Genomic DNA, 15,003 nt, shown 5'->3' with positions numbered 1-15,003 from the left:
CCAGAGAAACCACTCTCTATTTAACATTTCTACATTTCAAGGCTCACCTACCACTGATTGTATTTTAATCTTCCTCTATTGTTGTTTACACCTTTCTAGCTGGACTCTCACCTTTTGACCTGCCTGTGGCTCTGCTCTCATTACTGTATGTTATTCCTCTATCCTTTCTTGTAATAAATCTCTTATCCATTTAGTGTGTTCTATTAAGTTTATGAATGGTATGGATCCTTCCTCTACTAAACAACAAATGGATTTCAGTAATTGGAAATATGACAGGAGGAGGTAGGCAGATACCAAACTATGTAAGAAAAACACCTGTGAGAAGATAGGGATCATCTGACTTCAGAACTGATTTTTATACAGGGCTAGGCATCAAAAAATTTCTCTCCACAAGTGAAAATATTTGTTATTTATATTTAAGCAATCATTCTTGTTGAACTGTTTTTGCTTGACAAAAGAATATTTTATACATAGAATTAGTCAAAAAGAAAATTTCCCTGGAAAATTTTACCTTCTCATTATAAAGAAAAAGGCAAATAAATGAGAAAAGAAACAATAACAAACCTGACTATTTTTCTCAGAGGTGTATTTGTTTAACACTTCACCTCTGGTACATTCTGTTTTCACAAAACCATACCAAGATGTGTCATGTCAGTTTGCTTTGAAATTCCTTCATTTCAGTGAGCTGCAGTGACATCACAAGAGATGTGGTCTAGCAAGGAACCTGGCTCATAACATTGAATTTGAGTAGAAGAATGTTCTACACAGCTCTGCTCTGGTAATCTATGTCCATACCAAACCCTTCAGTAACAGTCAGATTTTTATGTATTTTTCCTTGTTAAATGTCAATATTTTTTACTGGAAGTTGAAACTCAAGAAAATGGTGCTCTCCTGTGCAAGGCTAGGAGTTGGACTAGGTGGGTCCCTTGCAACTCAAAATATTCTGTGGACATATTAATTTATAAATGTGTATTGTAAGTTTCAATTGCTACCATAATGAGAGTAGGAACATGAATAATAGAGGGACTCAGAGAACATCTGTGACCATGAAGTATAATCAAAAGACATATCTGATCAAGGATTACTTGAAAAGATTTATATATTATGTAGACTTCATCTGCTACAGGAAAAAGCTTTTAAAATGTTTGAGCAGGAGTCAAGTGTCCTCTTGAGGAAAACAACTGTAATGATATTGCAGGAGAAACATCTGCCAGGATTAATAAAGGTATAAATTAAAAGGTTCATTTTAAATATAAAGACAAGAACAGCCTTCCCTTCTTTCTTCTTGAAGGGTCACATTCAGTTAAAGTGGGAAATGACATCTTTATAGGAAGTCTTCCATATTCAATAGAAAAACAAAGGCAGACGGAAAAGTCACAGCTTTCCTCCCTTTCTCATTTTTGCTAAGTTAGCCTGAAACTCTTCTGGGAGGGACTGTACATCCCTCCAAGGGGTTAACCTTGGGAGTTCATGGAGAAATCACAGTTGATTTTTAAAACTATTTTCTCTGTTTCTTCAAATTCACTTCTCTGTTCTACTTGCAATTCCTAGAGATATTATGAGACTTGGAGACTTGCAGGCAAAATTAATTTGAACAAGTGATACTTGTATTAACTATGCTATGAGTCATATCCTGTTTTGTGGAGAGGTCTTGCTTGGTGGGTATTGCAGCACTGTTCAGCATGACTTTTCTGAGAACATGCCCTTTAATGATCAATTATTGGAGAAAAACAATACAGCACTGTTGCTGACATCCAGTGGTACTCACCAGCACAATCAAAGCCACTTCCTCGGTAGCCCTGTTTACATCTGCACTGGAAGGATCCTTGGGTGTTGAGGCACTCTGCATGGAGGCTGCACCTGTGTGTATTGGTCACACATTCATTTACATCTGGGGAAGACATAAACACTTCAGTGAAAACTGTGCTGGAACCCAAAGCTCCTGACAGGCTGTTTCCAGGTATGTAAGCACTAATGTTAGTGCAGTGACCATCAGAAGAATCCAGCTAGGAGAGAATGCTTGGTGTCAGCTCCAAATGCACAGATGCTGGTGCATGCATCCATGAAAACATAGAGCTTCCCAGCAAAGACAAGGTGAATGCAGTGATTTCCTGACTGAGAACAGGATTCAAACCATAGGTTGTACACACTCTTTCATCAACAAAATGCACAAGGCACCAAGAGAATGTGTGACATCAATTAAAAAAGAGCTCACCAAAACATTCCCATTCTTTCATTCACTGTAGAAAGAATGCAATGGAAAGTAACCTTGAGTATGCCAAGATCTCAAGATTTTTAAGCTACCTCTCACATTCCAGCATATATATGATGCTGCATGAAAAAGATATAATAAGTAAAATTCAGCAGAAAATACTACATTCAACTCACAGCAAAATATACAGGCACCAAGAATATTTGATTTTGCTCCTTCACAAAGATATTTCTGATTTTTCCCACATGAGGGAGTCATGTTGGTGCACAAATGTTTGTACCACTCACATTTTATCCAGATTGCTTCATATTTAGCAGCTGACAGGTCCTCTCATAATGTAAGTCAGCAAAAAAACAAGTAGCAGGAAGACTGACTTAAAAGTCTCCTGTGTCTGAAAGTGAGATTTAGGTTTGCAAATAAAATCCTGACTACTGAGACCTTTCCATTTTTTCCCCCGTGCAGACATAATGTATGAGAAAAGAAAATATATTTTCTCCTTGAAGTCTCTCAGGGTTTGCAAACATGAAATGCAAACTTAAATCTCCCAACCTTATGATCTTCCTCCCTCACTTCCAATATCAATTAAATATAAACTAATCCCATTCATTCTCTCTTTTATGCACATGTAGTAGTTCCAACCCTTCCAGGCCCTTGTGTAGTCAACAGCTTGAACAATATTCCTGCAGGACTTTGCTGTTCTTCCAACATTCAGCTAATGAATTGTAACAGGAGTTAAGTGTGTTTTGACATTTGTTTTAACACCTGAGCATGTCAACTTTTTGTCTGTGTTTTTTTTTTAGGGAGGAACATTGTCATGCAGCAGAAACTTGAAAAGTAATTGAAACCTACTATTTTCATACTTTCTACCCCCCAAGTTCTGTACAAACCATCCAAATAACTGTTTTTACAGTCATGAAGGCACTTTCTTCACATTCCTCAGTAATGACATGAAAAAAAAGAAAAAAAAAACAAACTGTGGGACTGCTTATTCATCACAGTTTGAAGCCAAGACAACAAAAAATGGTTCTTTAATTAACCCTTTACTGGAAGCAGCATTTTTTTTAGTCAAGAGTTGCCAACTTACAACAGACTCTTGCTCATCTTGACTTTGCACAATGAGGCAATTTAAATTGTAAGTGCCACTCATTCAGTTTTTAGGGAAAAAAAAAAAAAAAAACGGAGAAAAATTCAAAGTCCCATCAAGAATATTCTTAGTGTGACATCTTTTACCCATTTCTGAGGCAGCATCCCCAGGACAGGCCAGCGTGCTGGAGGCAATGACAGGCAGTAAAAATGAAGAAGGAACATGCATGGGCTAGCTCTTACCTACACAGCTGTAGCGACCACTGGTGTATTTTAGCTCATAGCCCAGCTGGCACTTGCAGTAGAAGCTCCCAAACGTGTTGACACATCTGCGGTTGTACGAGCAGACAGCTTTGCCAGTGGAGCACTCATCAATGTCTGCAGCAGGAGAAGGGATGCTGGTCAGACCCATGAGAAGGTAAAATGGGAAAAAAACTCACTGGGATTTGCATGGGAATTGTTTTGTCTTGGTATCACAAATAATACAAAAGTCATAATTTCACATTTGGCAATGGCTTTTGCACGTGTTCTTATGAGTGAAGCAGTAAAATGTGAGCTAACTTTATAGAAAAGCACAGTATCAAATATAAGCAATGCTTTCTTCATCACAGGAAACTCACAGGTAATGTTGAGGCTTCTGGAGAAAAACTGAGAGGTTTGTATTGTGGGTCATCACAAAAAAAGAAAGCCCCATCCAGACAAAATGCCCAAATCCTATAAAACACTGTGTCAGCAGGGCAGCATCCTGCATGCAGAGCACTGTAATTAATGGCCTCATACCAACAGGGAGAAACTGAATCTGTTGATGATTCTAAATCATGTGAAAACATTGACTTATTTACTGGGGTGAGAGTTATCCAAAGAATTACATGGTCAGTAGTTCAAGAAAAATTATTTTGGAAAAGGTATGAAAACTTTACATCACACTGAGAGTAACAAGAAGCTTTATTTAAGCCAGCCAGGAGGGTTAACTACTTCCTAACCTTTCCCCAGAATGTCATGGCTTTGGGGATCCTGCAGAAAGGAAGCTGAGAGTGAGCTCCCTAACCATACCAATGCATGTCCTTCCATTTGGTCCCAGCTGAAGGCCACCTGATGGACAGAGACACTGCACCTGCCCTTTCACTTCTTCACATCCATATTGGCAATTCACCATGGCACATGTCCTAGAACCTGAAAACAATATTTAAAATAACAAAAAGAGCAAAATTCCAGGCTGGAATCTAGGAATCACACAATTTTAAGTTAGATATGGATAAATACAGAAATTAATCAAAATAACAAAAATCCATTCATTATAAATAAAGCTGTTTATAAATTACCATATTAAAAAAATCAGGAGCCCCTGAGATATTTTCTACAAACAAAACTCTGTCACCAAAAAACTAGAAGCTTTCCTAGGTCTGAAAAATCAGGTTGGCTAAAAAAGCAGAATGCTTTCCATTTCATGCTGGCTTAAAGACAAAGAAGATAGGTAGAAAGACCTATTTTCACAATCTTAGATAAGCCTTAGATCTTACAGCAAATGTTTGCAAGAACAGTTTTCATCAACTGTCAAAAGAATATTAACACAGATAAAATAAATCAGTTGTGGAGCACAGAAAGGTAAAGCAAGGAATAATGGCATGAGATTCAGCACAGTCAAAAGTAATCTGTATTGGTGCTTTGCTTGAATACATTCAGTAATCCTTATTCAACAGATGGACTGGCAGGACTATACACTGAGATTGTACTAGCTGCTCTAGCTGAAGCAACACTGTCAAAGACTTTTACTTCTACCAGGACCAAAACACCTCTGAATACCGAAATATAAGTATGACCTAGTTTACTTTACCCAGGAACTACCAAGTAGGAAGCCTCTTTCAGCTGTGACAGTACCAGGGACAAATCCTGAATAAGCTAAATCTGTCCATCACAAGGAGAAAATCTGCTGGGATTAAATGTGATTAGATGATTTTGGTGTGCCTGTTCCTTCAGCTCTGTTACTTACTTGCACATGTGCCATCTGGCATGAGCATGTACCCGTTGAGACAATAGCACTTGTAGCTGCCATGTGTGTTCATACATCTGTGCTCACAGGGACGTGGCTTCAGTCCACATTCATTCAGATCTGCAGAAGTCATTGGAACTGAGTGAGTGCTGGGCTTTTATACAGATATTCATGCTTATAGGTGGATAATGTTGCCTAATGTGTGGAGCTCCCCAGAGTGAAATTGTCTGGATGGAAAATAAGCCAGCCCCTTGCAAGATGAGAGTTTAGCAGACCATCTGGCAGAAGGACTGCTAGTAAAACCTACATACACAGACCTCTACACTTGAAAAATTAATGCAAACTCTGGCCACATCTGGCAGCTTGTTAGGAAGAAGTGGAGGGGTGGAGAGAATTGTAGCTAATCATTTTTTTTGGAGTTTTTAAAATGGATTTTTTATGGTTCTAGCCCTCCAATTGACCTCTGTATTAGAAAGGCAAAAAACATGAGACTAAGAACAGCAAAACAGTTTGAGATAAAGTGGAACAAAGATTTTTACTTTAATTTTTCTGAGCTATACACTGGCATCAAGGTTATCAGCAGCAGAAATTAAATACAATATATGATAATAATTATCTGACTTTAAAAGAATATTAAAAATCTAAAAATCCTGAGAATAAAGCATCCTAAATCCTTCTCAAAATCCAGGATTTAAAAGCTTTTCAGAAGTGAAATCAAATTCCCAACATCTTTCCTTCACAGGGAGAAAATGAGAATTCTAAAACATTTATTTATGTGGTACAGGGTGAACAGTATGGACAATGATATTTGGCCTATGACAAGGGGACAACTTCTGTGTTTTTTACTTACATGACCTGACACCTCTACCTCTTGTAGTGACTAGTAAATAGACAGAACTCATTTATAGAATGCAGCAGCACATGCAGCCCATTCAACATGTGTTTAACAGTTTAACCAATAATATAATTTCAGTAAAGATGCAGCTCTCCAGGCAAGCACTGAACTTGTGCAACTCCACCTCTAATGGGAGAAGCATCTGTTCTTGTGTCACACCCTGCAGACCCAGGAATAAAACCTCCAGGCCATTCAAAGCATAAACTTTTTGGAGGTGCACAAGTGTTTGTTACAGCTCAGTCCAGGGAAAAGAGAGGGTTGTAGCATTCTATTATTCTCCCAGGGTCTGTTTGAAAAGGGACAACCTGCTTGCAAATCACACTGGATTTTTGTGCTACTGTGACTCCAGTAAATAAGTAAGACCCTCTTAACAAAGAAACAAGAGAACAAAAGTTATTCCACTTAGACCATACATTTTCAAAAGTGCTTATCTGCACCTATCTCTCACAATGCACAGATAGCATACACAGCTCTAAAAAGAGCCTATGGAGATAAGGCTAATTTAGCTCAGACTTGGTGGCAGACTAATACAGTCCCCTTATCTCTGTTGTTTTAGTTAGCTCATGTTGAGCTTGCTCAGCAGGACATTCTGCAGTAAGGACAGACCAAGGCTACATCTGCCAGTACGTTAAAAGTGGGTATTACACTCCTGGCTGATGGAACATGACCACCTATACAGCTATCCTGTTGAAACAAACAGCTCTTGGACACTTCTGGCCTGTACCAGCCATCACCTGAAAAAATCCTGGCCATGCTTCAGAAGGTAGAAAAGCCCAGGAGCTAACAGGGAGTGTGCATGTGCAGGTCTGTGCAGTGCTTCCTCCAAGCCTCAGTGCCTGAAGTGCACAGACCTGACCAGATTGCCAATGGAGAGCATGTCAGATGCACACAGTTACTGCAGGGAAAACACCTCAAAGCTGAGGGCTTCTCTGCTGCCTTTTAGTAACATTTAAGCTGCCAAATAATTTTTGAGGTTAAACTTCTGCGTTTAGAGGCTGAAGTTGTAAGTGGTACTTTTATATCTGTTACATATAGCCACTGCTGCTCTTTCCCTTTCCTCTCTAGAGGTACTGGGGATTTCACTTCTTTCCCTGTGAGAAACAGCAAAAGATGGATTTTTCCAAAATACTTAATAGCACATCTTTAAGGCATATTGTTTGAAAGATACTGTGTAATGAATTGGCTGTTTTGACTATAAAAAAGTGTGTTTAGCATGTCTGCAGGAGCTTGGGAAGGTAGAAAGGACAGACCTCACCATTTGTGTGGCCTTTATGACATGTTTCCATCATAGCACCTACAGTTCACTCATCTGCCTCTCCATGCTCAGTGACCTTTAATCTGATCCAAGACAGGGGTCTCATATTTTGGAACAGAAAAAAAAAGTTGAGTTCTTACCAATGTGTTAACTGAAACACTTCCATATCAAATTCCAAGTTTATGGGGGGGAAAATGGTGCATTTAAAGTTTCTAAAAATGCAATTCTAAGGACTCCCAATGGTGGTTCTCAGAAATACCAGCATATACATACCAGCATATACAAACAGCCCAGGCAGATTGATAAATTATTTGTCTACCATACAATTGCATGTTTTTCTGACTAGAAGATTAGTTTAAAAAGAAACATGGGCTGCTAGTTAAAAAAATAACATGGGTTCTGGAATTGACTTCCATCTCTTCTGATACCTTCCTATACAATCTCTCCATGCCTTAATTCTCTGACTATAAGCATGACAGTTTGCCCTTGTCATCAGCCCAAAAGATATATAAAATATAGGTTCAAGCTTTTGTCTGCTGAAGGTGGCTTAGAATTTGCCTGGCATGCTGGAGTTACAAAGGGCTTAAATTCTTAAGTTCTTCTACATAAACAAGAAAACATCCTGGTTTACTGCTTTGGAAGATGATAAAAACCATAGTACAAGATAAGGAAACAGAAAATCACCAGACTCCTTTCTGGAGCATATGCACAAACCTTGATTACAGGTTTTTCCTGTAAACCCAGGGAAACATTTGCATTTATTTGGTCCCATGCACTCGCCATACTTGCAGCCATGTCCACAGGTAGCTGGTGGAGTCAGGCAGAGAAAGGAGAGAGAAAAATAAAAAGTCAGAAATAGTCTATTTGAGAACTTTTGCCCTGCTTAGTTGCCTAAAATGTTTTGCACAGGTTCAGCATCCTCCATACCTCTCCCTCTAGTCTGAGCACAGTAACTGCTGAATAGGACTTTATTTGGGCTTGAGAATAGTGGCACTAACATGAATTAGAAGAATTTGGTTTTTTCCAGGTTTGTAAAGACAAAAGGTCTCTCCCTCATTTTTTTTACTGCATTGCTTACAACTCGAATTGAGTTTTGTACTCTTGCCTTTTTCCTTTTTTTAGGAAGCCTATGTGAGAAGCAGCTGGCCAGCAGCTTGAATTGCTGTGCTTGGCATCTGGAGTAGGAAAGAGGCAACAGCACTCTCCCAGAGCCAGAGGAGACACATAATCCTATAGCAGTTTACAGTCTTGGATCTCCTCATCTGCAGCTAAGGAAAGTGTCTGTCCCTTGGTGGAACACCCAGAGCACATCTGTCATCAGGCAACTGTCCTTACCACACATCCCAGCGAGCACCATTGCAGCAGGTTTGCAATAATTTGAGAGGGCCACATTTAACCTGGACATATTGAAAAGCAACTCCAAGTCCTCTGGCTCATCAATCAGAAACTGAATGCTGACTTTTATAAGCCTTAAGGCTCCTGAAATCTCTCTAATTGTCAGCATGGGGGTTATTCAGGAAAAGCAAACCAAACATGCATTTATATCAGGACTACCTCTGAGGAAACAGTGAGAGAATGTGCACTAGGATGTGAATCTTGATTCCTTAGGTAGTTAAGCTGATCTGCAAACTATAGGAAAGTTACTATTCAGTAAAGTTAATATTAAAATTAATTTTTCTGAATTCAAGTATCTTCCCTGCATTAACAGATACATTCAGATGTACTGAAGGTACTAACTCAGCAGATTGAGGCATTTTTCAACATTTCTTCCAGCCCTGAATGCAGTGTGGCACACTGCAAGTTTGTCCCCTTGGGATCCAAAGCATCCCTGCTTGGGATGTTCTCCCATGGGATGGACACACTTCTCTTCTGTAACTGAGGAGATGCACGACTGCAAAGGATCAGCTTGCAGTGTTAGCACTGAAGCAGAGAAAAACACATCTGGATTTACAATGCAGAATTACCTTACCGGTGGCTTAAAGTGATTTGCCAAAGAATAGTCTTCAAAGTTTATGAAAACCTATTGCTTTAAAACAAGACAACCTACTCCACTGGCTGATCAAAAGTTACATTTGCCAGTTATCCCTCCAGGTATTAATTTGCATCAAAACTAAAGTGCAATTAAGCAATGCAAGAAATACTAAAATAATCCCTTTTTCCTTTCTTAAAATGGCATATAATAAATACAGAGCAGAGACATTTTAGCATCTTTCCCTTTTAGCATATGGATTTTTAGCAAAGAATAAGCTTAAGCCTCTGTACAAATTCATTAGATATAAAAGGCCAAACTCTATAGGACAACAGGTGAGACATTTGAAAAAGATTTCTAAAACATATTTTATGATTTTGTTTCATTTCTCCCAAATACAATTGGAGAGAGAGATTCCACATTGCATTCTGCTTGGGATATGTAGATCTCTTACAAATTAGAAGTGTCTTAAGAGTCATTGTCTCTTTATTAAGCAAACAGACCAGAACACTGGCTGGCTAACCAAGCTCAAGTCAGAGGCATTTATTGCTTGGGTTTTATTTATATTTTTTGAAAGTTAAAACGTTCTGGTTCTCAGAGGCTGTGTAATCTGAAGATAAAGAATACTAACTGATATAAAACCATTTTAGGGGTCTTTATATAGCATTAGAAAACACTGCATTTATGGCATGTACTCAACAGCTGTAACAGCATAGCCACTGACCAGGGCTGTGCAGGAGGTTAGAACAGATGGTGCCTTCTGGATTTAAGAATTTTTGAACATGTGAGTTATGGTTAGGTTTTATTTACAATGCTTTTTTTTGGGGACATGGTCTCTCAAGCATGTTTTATTCGCTCTCTCACAGAGTTAGGAGATTTCACTCCCCAGAAGTTTTCTTTCCATAACTTTTGGCAGACATGAGAAACCTCCTTTTGAGTACCGAGTGTGCAGCAGCAGAGAGGAAACAAACAGAAAGTGAATGTTACCTTCACAGTGTCCCTTGTTCTTTCTCCAGCCAGGACAGCAATCCCACCTGGAGCCGTAGCGACACAGCCCAGGCTGGCTCACAGCCCCCAGCTGCCCACGCGCTCTCGAGCTGTGTGAGGAAGGACAGACACTAGCTCCAGCAGGAAAATTCCCTAATCCATTCCTCTGCATACCCCTTTGTACAATTCTCTTATGTTTTATCCACTGTCAGGCATTTTCATTTCACCAAACCTAGAGAACTGTTCCTAGACAGGAATGCAAGCTTGCATTTGATCAGAGAAACTGGGATGATGGGAATGTTTCACCAGCAATAAATTAACTGTGCAAGGTAAACCCTTCCTAATGGGAAACATGGCAAAGGCAAAAAACACAGCCAGCTTCCCTGCTAGAATGAGTCATCTTATTCAGTGAAGTCAATGAGGCTGCATCAGTTTGTGTCACATGAATAACTGAATTGAATATATGATGCCATAACTGACAGAACTATTGCCTCAGATGATGAAAGACTGGCTCTACAGAAAAGCATGTTGAGAACATCAGTCAGCCCCATAAAAGCTAGTGACTTGCAGACTCACAGTCACTACATACATGCAGAAGTGCAGACAGTCCCAAGCATTCTGGTTGCATGAGACTCTCTGACCATACAAATTAATGTTAATTTCACCTGCCAACAAGCCCAGAGGGTTCAAAGTCATTGTGCACATCAACAGCTTCAAGAATTGGAAAATTTGCTGTATTAGTTGCCAAAATTATAAATCTGATGACAATCCACAACTATGTAAATCCTCTAGACCTCCTCTGTGCTTCTCAGTGCTGTGGCTTTAGTTCTCTTTTTCCTCTGCTTGCTGTTACTTAAATTGTCCACCACCACATGCCTGTCCCCTTTATGAAATTCTTTCCTTTATCCAAAAATCCTCTGTCCCCATTGCTTTATCCAAGTCATAATTTAAAATGCATTTTCTTCAAAGAATCCAAAGTGTTGGTTTTGACCCATAAAATTCCTTTTTAGTGAGAGCTTTGTAATAAGTTATTTGGGGTACTAAGGGGGGCAACACACTGCAACAAAAATCTCATGATGGGGAAAAAAATGGTGGAAAAAAGCCATCAGGCATGAACTTTTGCATTTCTTAGTCTGAGGCACAAAAAAGGTAATATTTTAGCCCATTGCAGGAGTGCTTTGTGTGTATCCTCCTGCACTGATCTATAACGGTTGCACTCTCATCAAAACAAGGCAAACTAGTAGAACAAATATATGCATACACTTCAAAGACAAAAGATGTTACTCCAGAGTTTTCTTTAGTAGCTGAACCATTGGAACTAGAAGGAAGTTCAGAGGAAATGCATAAGCTCATGTATCTGAGATATTCTAAAGAAAGAGATGGTCTTTGTATCACCTGCCAAGTAAAAATGCTTCAGTGCTGGAATAAATCGTTCTGAAGCCACCCAACCTTTGCCATCAACCCAGGGATGCAGTTTACAGGAGTGTATGTACTTGTACATGAACATCTTCAGACAGGTGAAAAAGGTTTTGAAAGCTGTAACTCCTCTGTGTGTGTCTGTGACAAATCAGCACCCTGTCTCTGCATCTATAATCAATAAAATAATATTTTTCCATTTTGTTGTCCACATGCTGCTGGCTTACATCACTTGCAAGTACACAAGTTAAAGAACATATGTTCTGCTTAACGACTAGAGAGTGGCCTTGAATTCACCTGGATAGTAAATATAGATTCTGCTTGCATCCCAAAAAATTCCTTTTAATGCATCTGGATAGTGCTATGACTCTCCTGGAAGGTTAAAATGCCTAAAGCATGGAGGAAGAAGGATCTCATTCCTTTCCAGAAGTTGCTCATTTTCACAGGAAAAACTGGTTTAGAAATGTTTAATAATTTACTTTAAAAAAAGTAATTATAAAGTATACAATCTTTGTCAAGATTTTGGAACAAACTTTCTTTAAAAGTGGGAAATGTTCCATAAAGCTGCAAATTAAATTAACATAGCTGAACTCTATAGATATTGCCCTAGGCAAGGTCGAAAGGCTTGTTCTGACTTCCACAACAAGCATCAAGATAAAACTTACTTTTGGCAGAGGGAAAGATCAACTAGATCCCAAAATCTGGGAGGAAAACCAGTTTTGCCAGGTTAGTCCCTCTCACCCATGAAGAATCAACACCCATCAACTTAGCTATTTCTATCAGGAGTTCAGCATCTTTTGAAAAAGAAATTTAGAAAGAAGAGATTTTTCAGGCAGGCAGACCTTTTCTGGAAGAATGTTACATGAACCCTCCTGGACACTGGGGAAGAAGTAATGCAGACTGGAGGAACAGGGCACTTCTGATCCCTCCTTGTCTGATATTCCTGCAAGATTTCAGAGGGACTATGTAAATTACCTGAGTGAAATGGCTGGACTTATCACAGTCTGCTCAGTGTGCAAAAAATTCCTGGCCTTAAAGAACCTGCAGCCAAAATATGTGACTGAAAAAGAAAGGCAAGAGAAGGCACATTGTGCAGGTCAGATCACAGTGCAGGTCAGTGATGTCTGAAAAACTCAGTCCTCTGAGAGGCAGCACTGATGCTAAAGGAAACAAAGTGGGTACTTAGCAGTGGGTACTTGATTTTATGTGGCTGTGGTATTGCTGACAGTACTATGTGACATTTAGCAAATAAGTGAGGATGAACAGTAACCACAACAACCCAGGACCACCTGAGATGAGGTGGCTGAAATAAAAACCTGGCTGCATTAGGTGCTAAAATATTGCTGTGAGCCATTAGCAGCATTTTAAACTAAGTGGGACTAAGTTTCACTGCTGCTGTAGTCTGTATTGCCGTTATGGTTTAGGAATGGCATTTTCCAAATCAGTCCCCCCAGCACACTCTCCACAATCACCCCCCACCCTCTCTTGCTCCCTCAATCTCCCCTCATCCTTCCCCTGCAGCAGGATGGAGCTGAGAATGGGAGGCATAATAGGCAAAGATCGCAGGTTGAGGTAGGAACAATTTACTGGAAATAGCAAAGAGATAGGAAACGAACAGTAACAGCAACAATACTAATGACAGGAGGTAGAAGAAAAGAAACATTTCACATGGAACTACCCCAGTAATAGACCAGAGATGCTCCCTCCACCATGTTTTGTTGACTGGAAGGAACCCCTTCTTCCCTGAGGACAGTCCGTTTCCCCTGCCCTTGAAAATGGTGTTAGGTGGTATAGAATAATATATGTGCTTTCTCTAAGACATAAGAGCAGGTATGGAGTTCATGAACTTCCAGTTCCTGAGGAGCTGACCACTCAACAGCCTCGCATGCACTGGAACAGCACACAGCCACTTGTTGATGACAAATGCTTCCATCCACAGATCTAATAGCAAAGAAATAAACCACAAAACATCTTAAAGGCTTCATATGCAGTGGCTGCGAATTCTCCCTTTATGAGATATTGCCTTGCTGCAGCACTTCTGCTTCTGGAGAACTGGGAGAGGGAACACTGGAATGGCTTGCTCTGGATGAAGTGGTTTTATTGATCTTCTCTCAAAATCTCCTTCTGTTTCCAAAGCATACCTGTTTCCATAGAACGCAACATCTGTGATGACTGGCTGCTGGTGAAGGGCTGGCAGACCAAGAACTGGAGGTGCTCACACCTTTCCACAGGCGCTGCAGGTGTTTCCCCATTTGGGCCGCCGCTGAAGCTGCGGCTTTCCCCGGCGCTGCGGTGTGAGTACCGGGGAGCGCTCGCACGCCGCGGGAGCGCACGGGCCGGCCGGGAGCCGCCGGGAGCCGCCGGGAGCCGCTAAGCACCCCTCAGCACCCCTCAGCACCGCTGCCCCGGGCACGGGCGGGCAGGGACCCGCGTTCACCCCGGGGAGCGCCCCAAACCCGCTGGGGAGCAGCGGCACCAGCCCTGCCCAAAAGGGCATCGCCCCGCCCGCCCCGTCCCGTCCCCGCTCACCTGCCCGCGGCTCCCAGCCCGGCTCCCAGCCCGGCTCCCAGCCCGGCTCCCAGCCCGGCGGCGAGCAGCGCGGCGAGCAGGGCGCTCCCGGGCGCCGGCACCATCGCCGGGCGCGGGCGGCCAGGCGGCCAGCCCGGCGCTGTGTGTCTGTCCTCGGGCTGTCTGTCCCCGGCTGTCTGTCCCTCGGGCTGTCTGTCCCCGGGCTGTCCCTCCGGCCGTCCCGCGGCGGCAGCGCCGGAGCGCGGGCACGGACGGGGCCGTATAACCGGGCGGGGCGGGGCGGACCCGCCTCCGGCCGCGCTCCCCGCTCCTGGAGCCGGGGCGGGCAGGGGGAGGGTGGCGGGGCAGGCTGCCCCGGAGCCGGCCGTGGAGCCACGGGGATGCTCCTCGGGAAAGCCGTGTAACTCCGGCGACGGTATGAGCCCTGAGCTAGGCTGTGGAACCACAGGGATGCTCGGTACGAGCCCTGAGCCCGGCTGTGGAACCACAGGGATGCTCGGTAGGAACCCTGAGCCAGGCTGTGGAACCACAGGGATTCTCGGTACGAGCACTGAGCCGGGCCATGGAACCACAGGGATGCTCGGTACGAACCCTGAGCCCGGCTGTGGAACCACAGGGATTCTCGGTACGAACCCTGAGTCCGGCTGTGGAACCACAGGGATTCTCG

At 41.9% G+C, this 15,003-nt stretch overlaps 1 protein-coding gene across 1 annotated transcript in view; it reads right to left on the bottom strand.

The window, feature by feature from the left end:
• Window positions 1–14,497, bottom strand: part of EGFL6 (EGF like domain multiple 6) — a 32,698-nt gene extending 18,201 nt beyond the window's left edge. The window contains exons 1-7 of the mRNA XM_056491147.1: window positions 14,337–14,497; window positions 10,392–10,501; window positions 8,150–8,242; window positions 5,286–5,405; window positions 4,349–4,468; window positions 3,539–3,673; window positions 1,769–1,891 (exon numbers count right to left, since the gene is read on the bottom strand). Coding sequence (XP_056347122.1) covers window positions 1,769–1,891; window positions 3,539–3,673; window positions 4,349–4,468; window positions 5,286–5,405; window positions 8,150–8,242; window positions 10,392–10,501; window positions 14,337–14,440 — 805 coding nt within the window. The 5' untranslated portion in view covers window positions 14,441–14,497. The remainder of the gene's footprint in view (window positions 1–1,768; window positions 1,892–3,538; window positions 3,674–4,348; window positions 4,469–5,285; window positions 5,406–8,149; window positions 8,243–10,391; window positions 10,502–14,336) is intronic.
• Window positions 14,498–15,003: the final 506 nt, after the last annotated feature.

This window comes from Oenanthe melanoleuca, chromosome 1 (genome assembly GCF_029582105.1).
Source record: "Oenanthe melanoleuca isolate GR-GAL-2019-014 chromosome 1, OMel1.0, whole genome shotgun sequence".
Taxonomy (NCBI): Eukaryota; Metazoa; Chordata; class Aves; order Passeriformes; family Muscicapidae; genus Oenanthe; species Oenanthe melanoleuca.
This window is presented reverse-complemented; position numbering and strand designations above follow the sequence as displayed.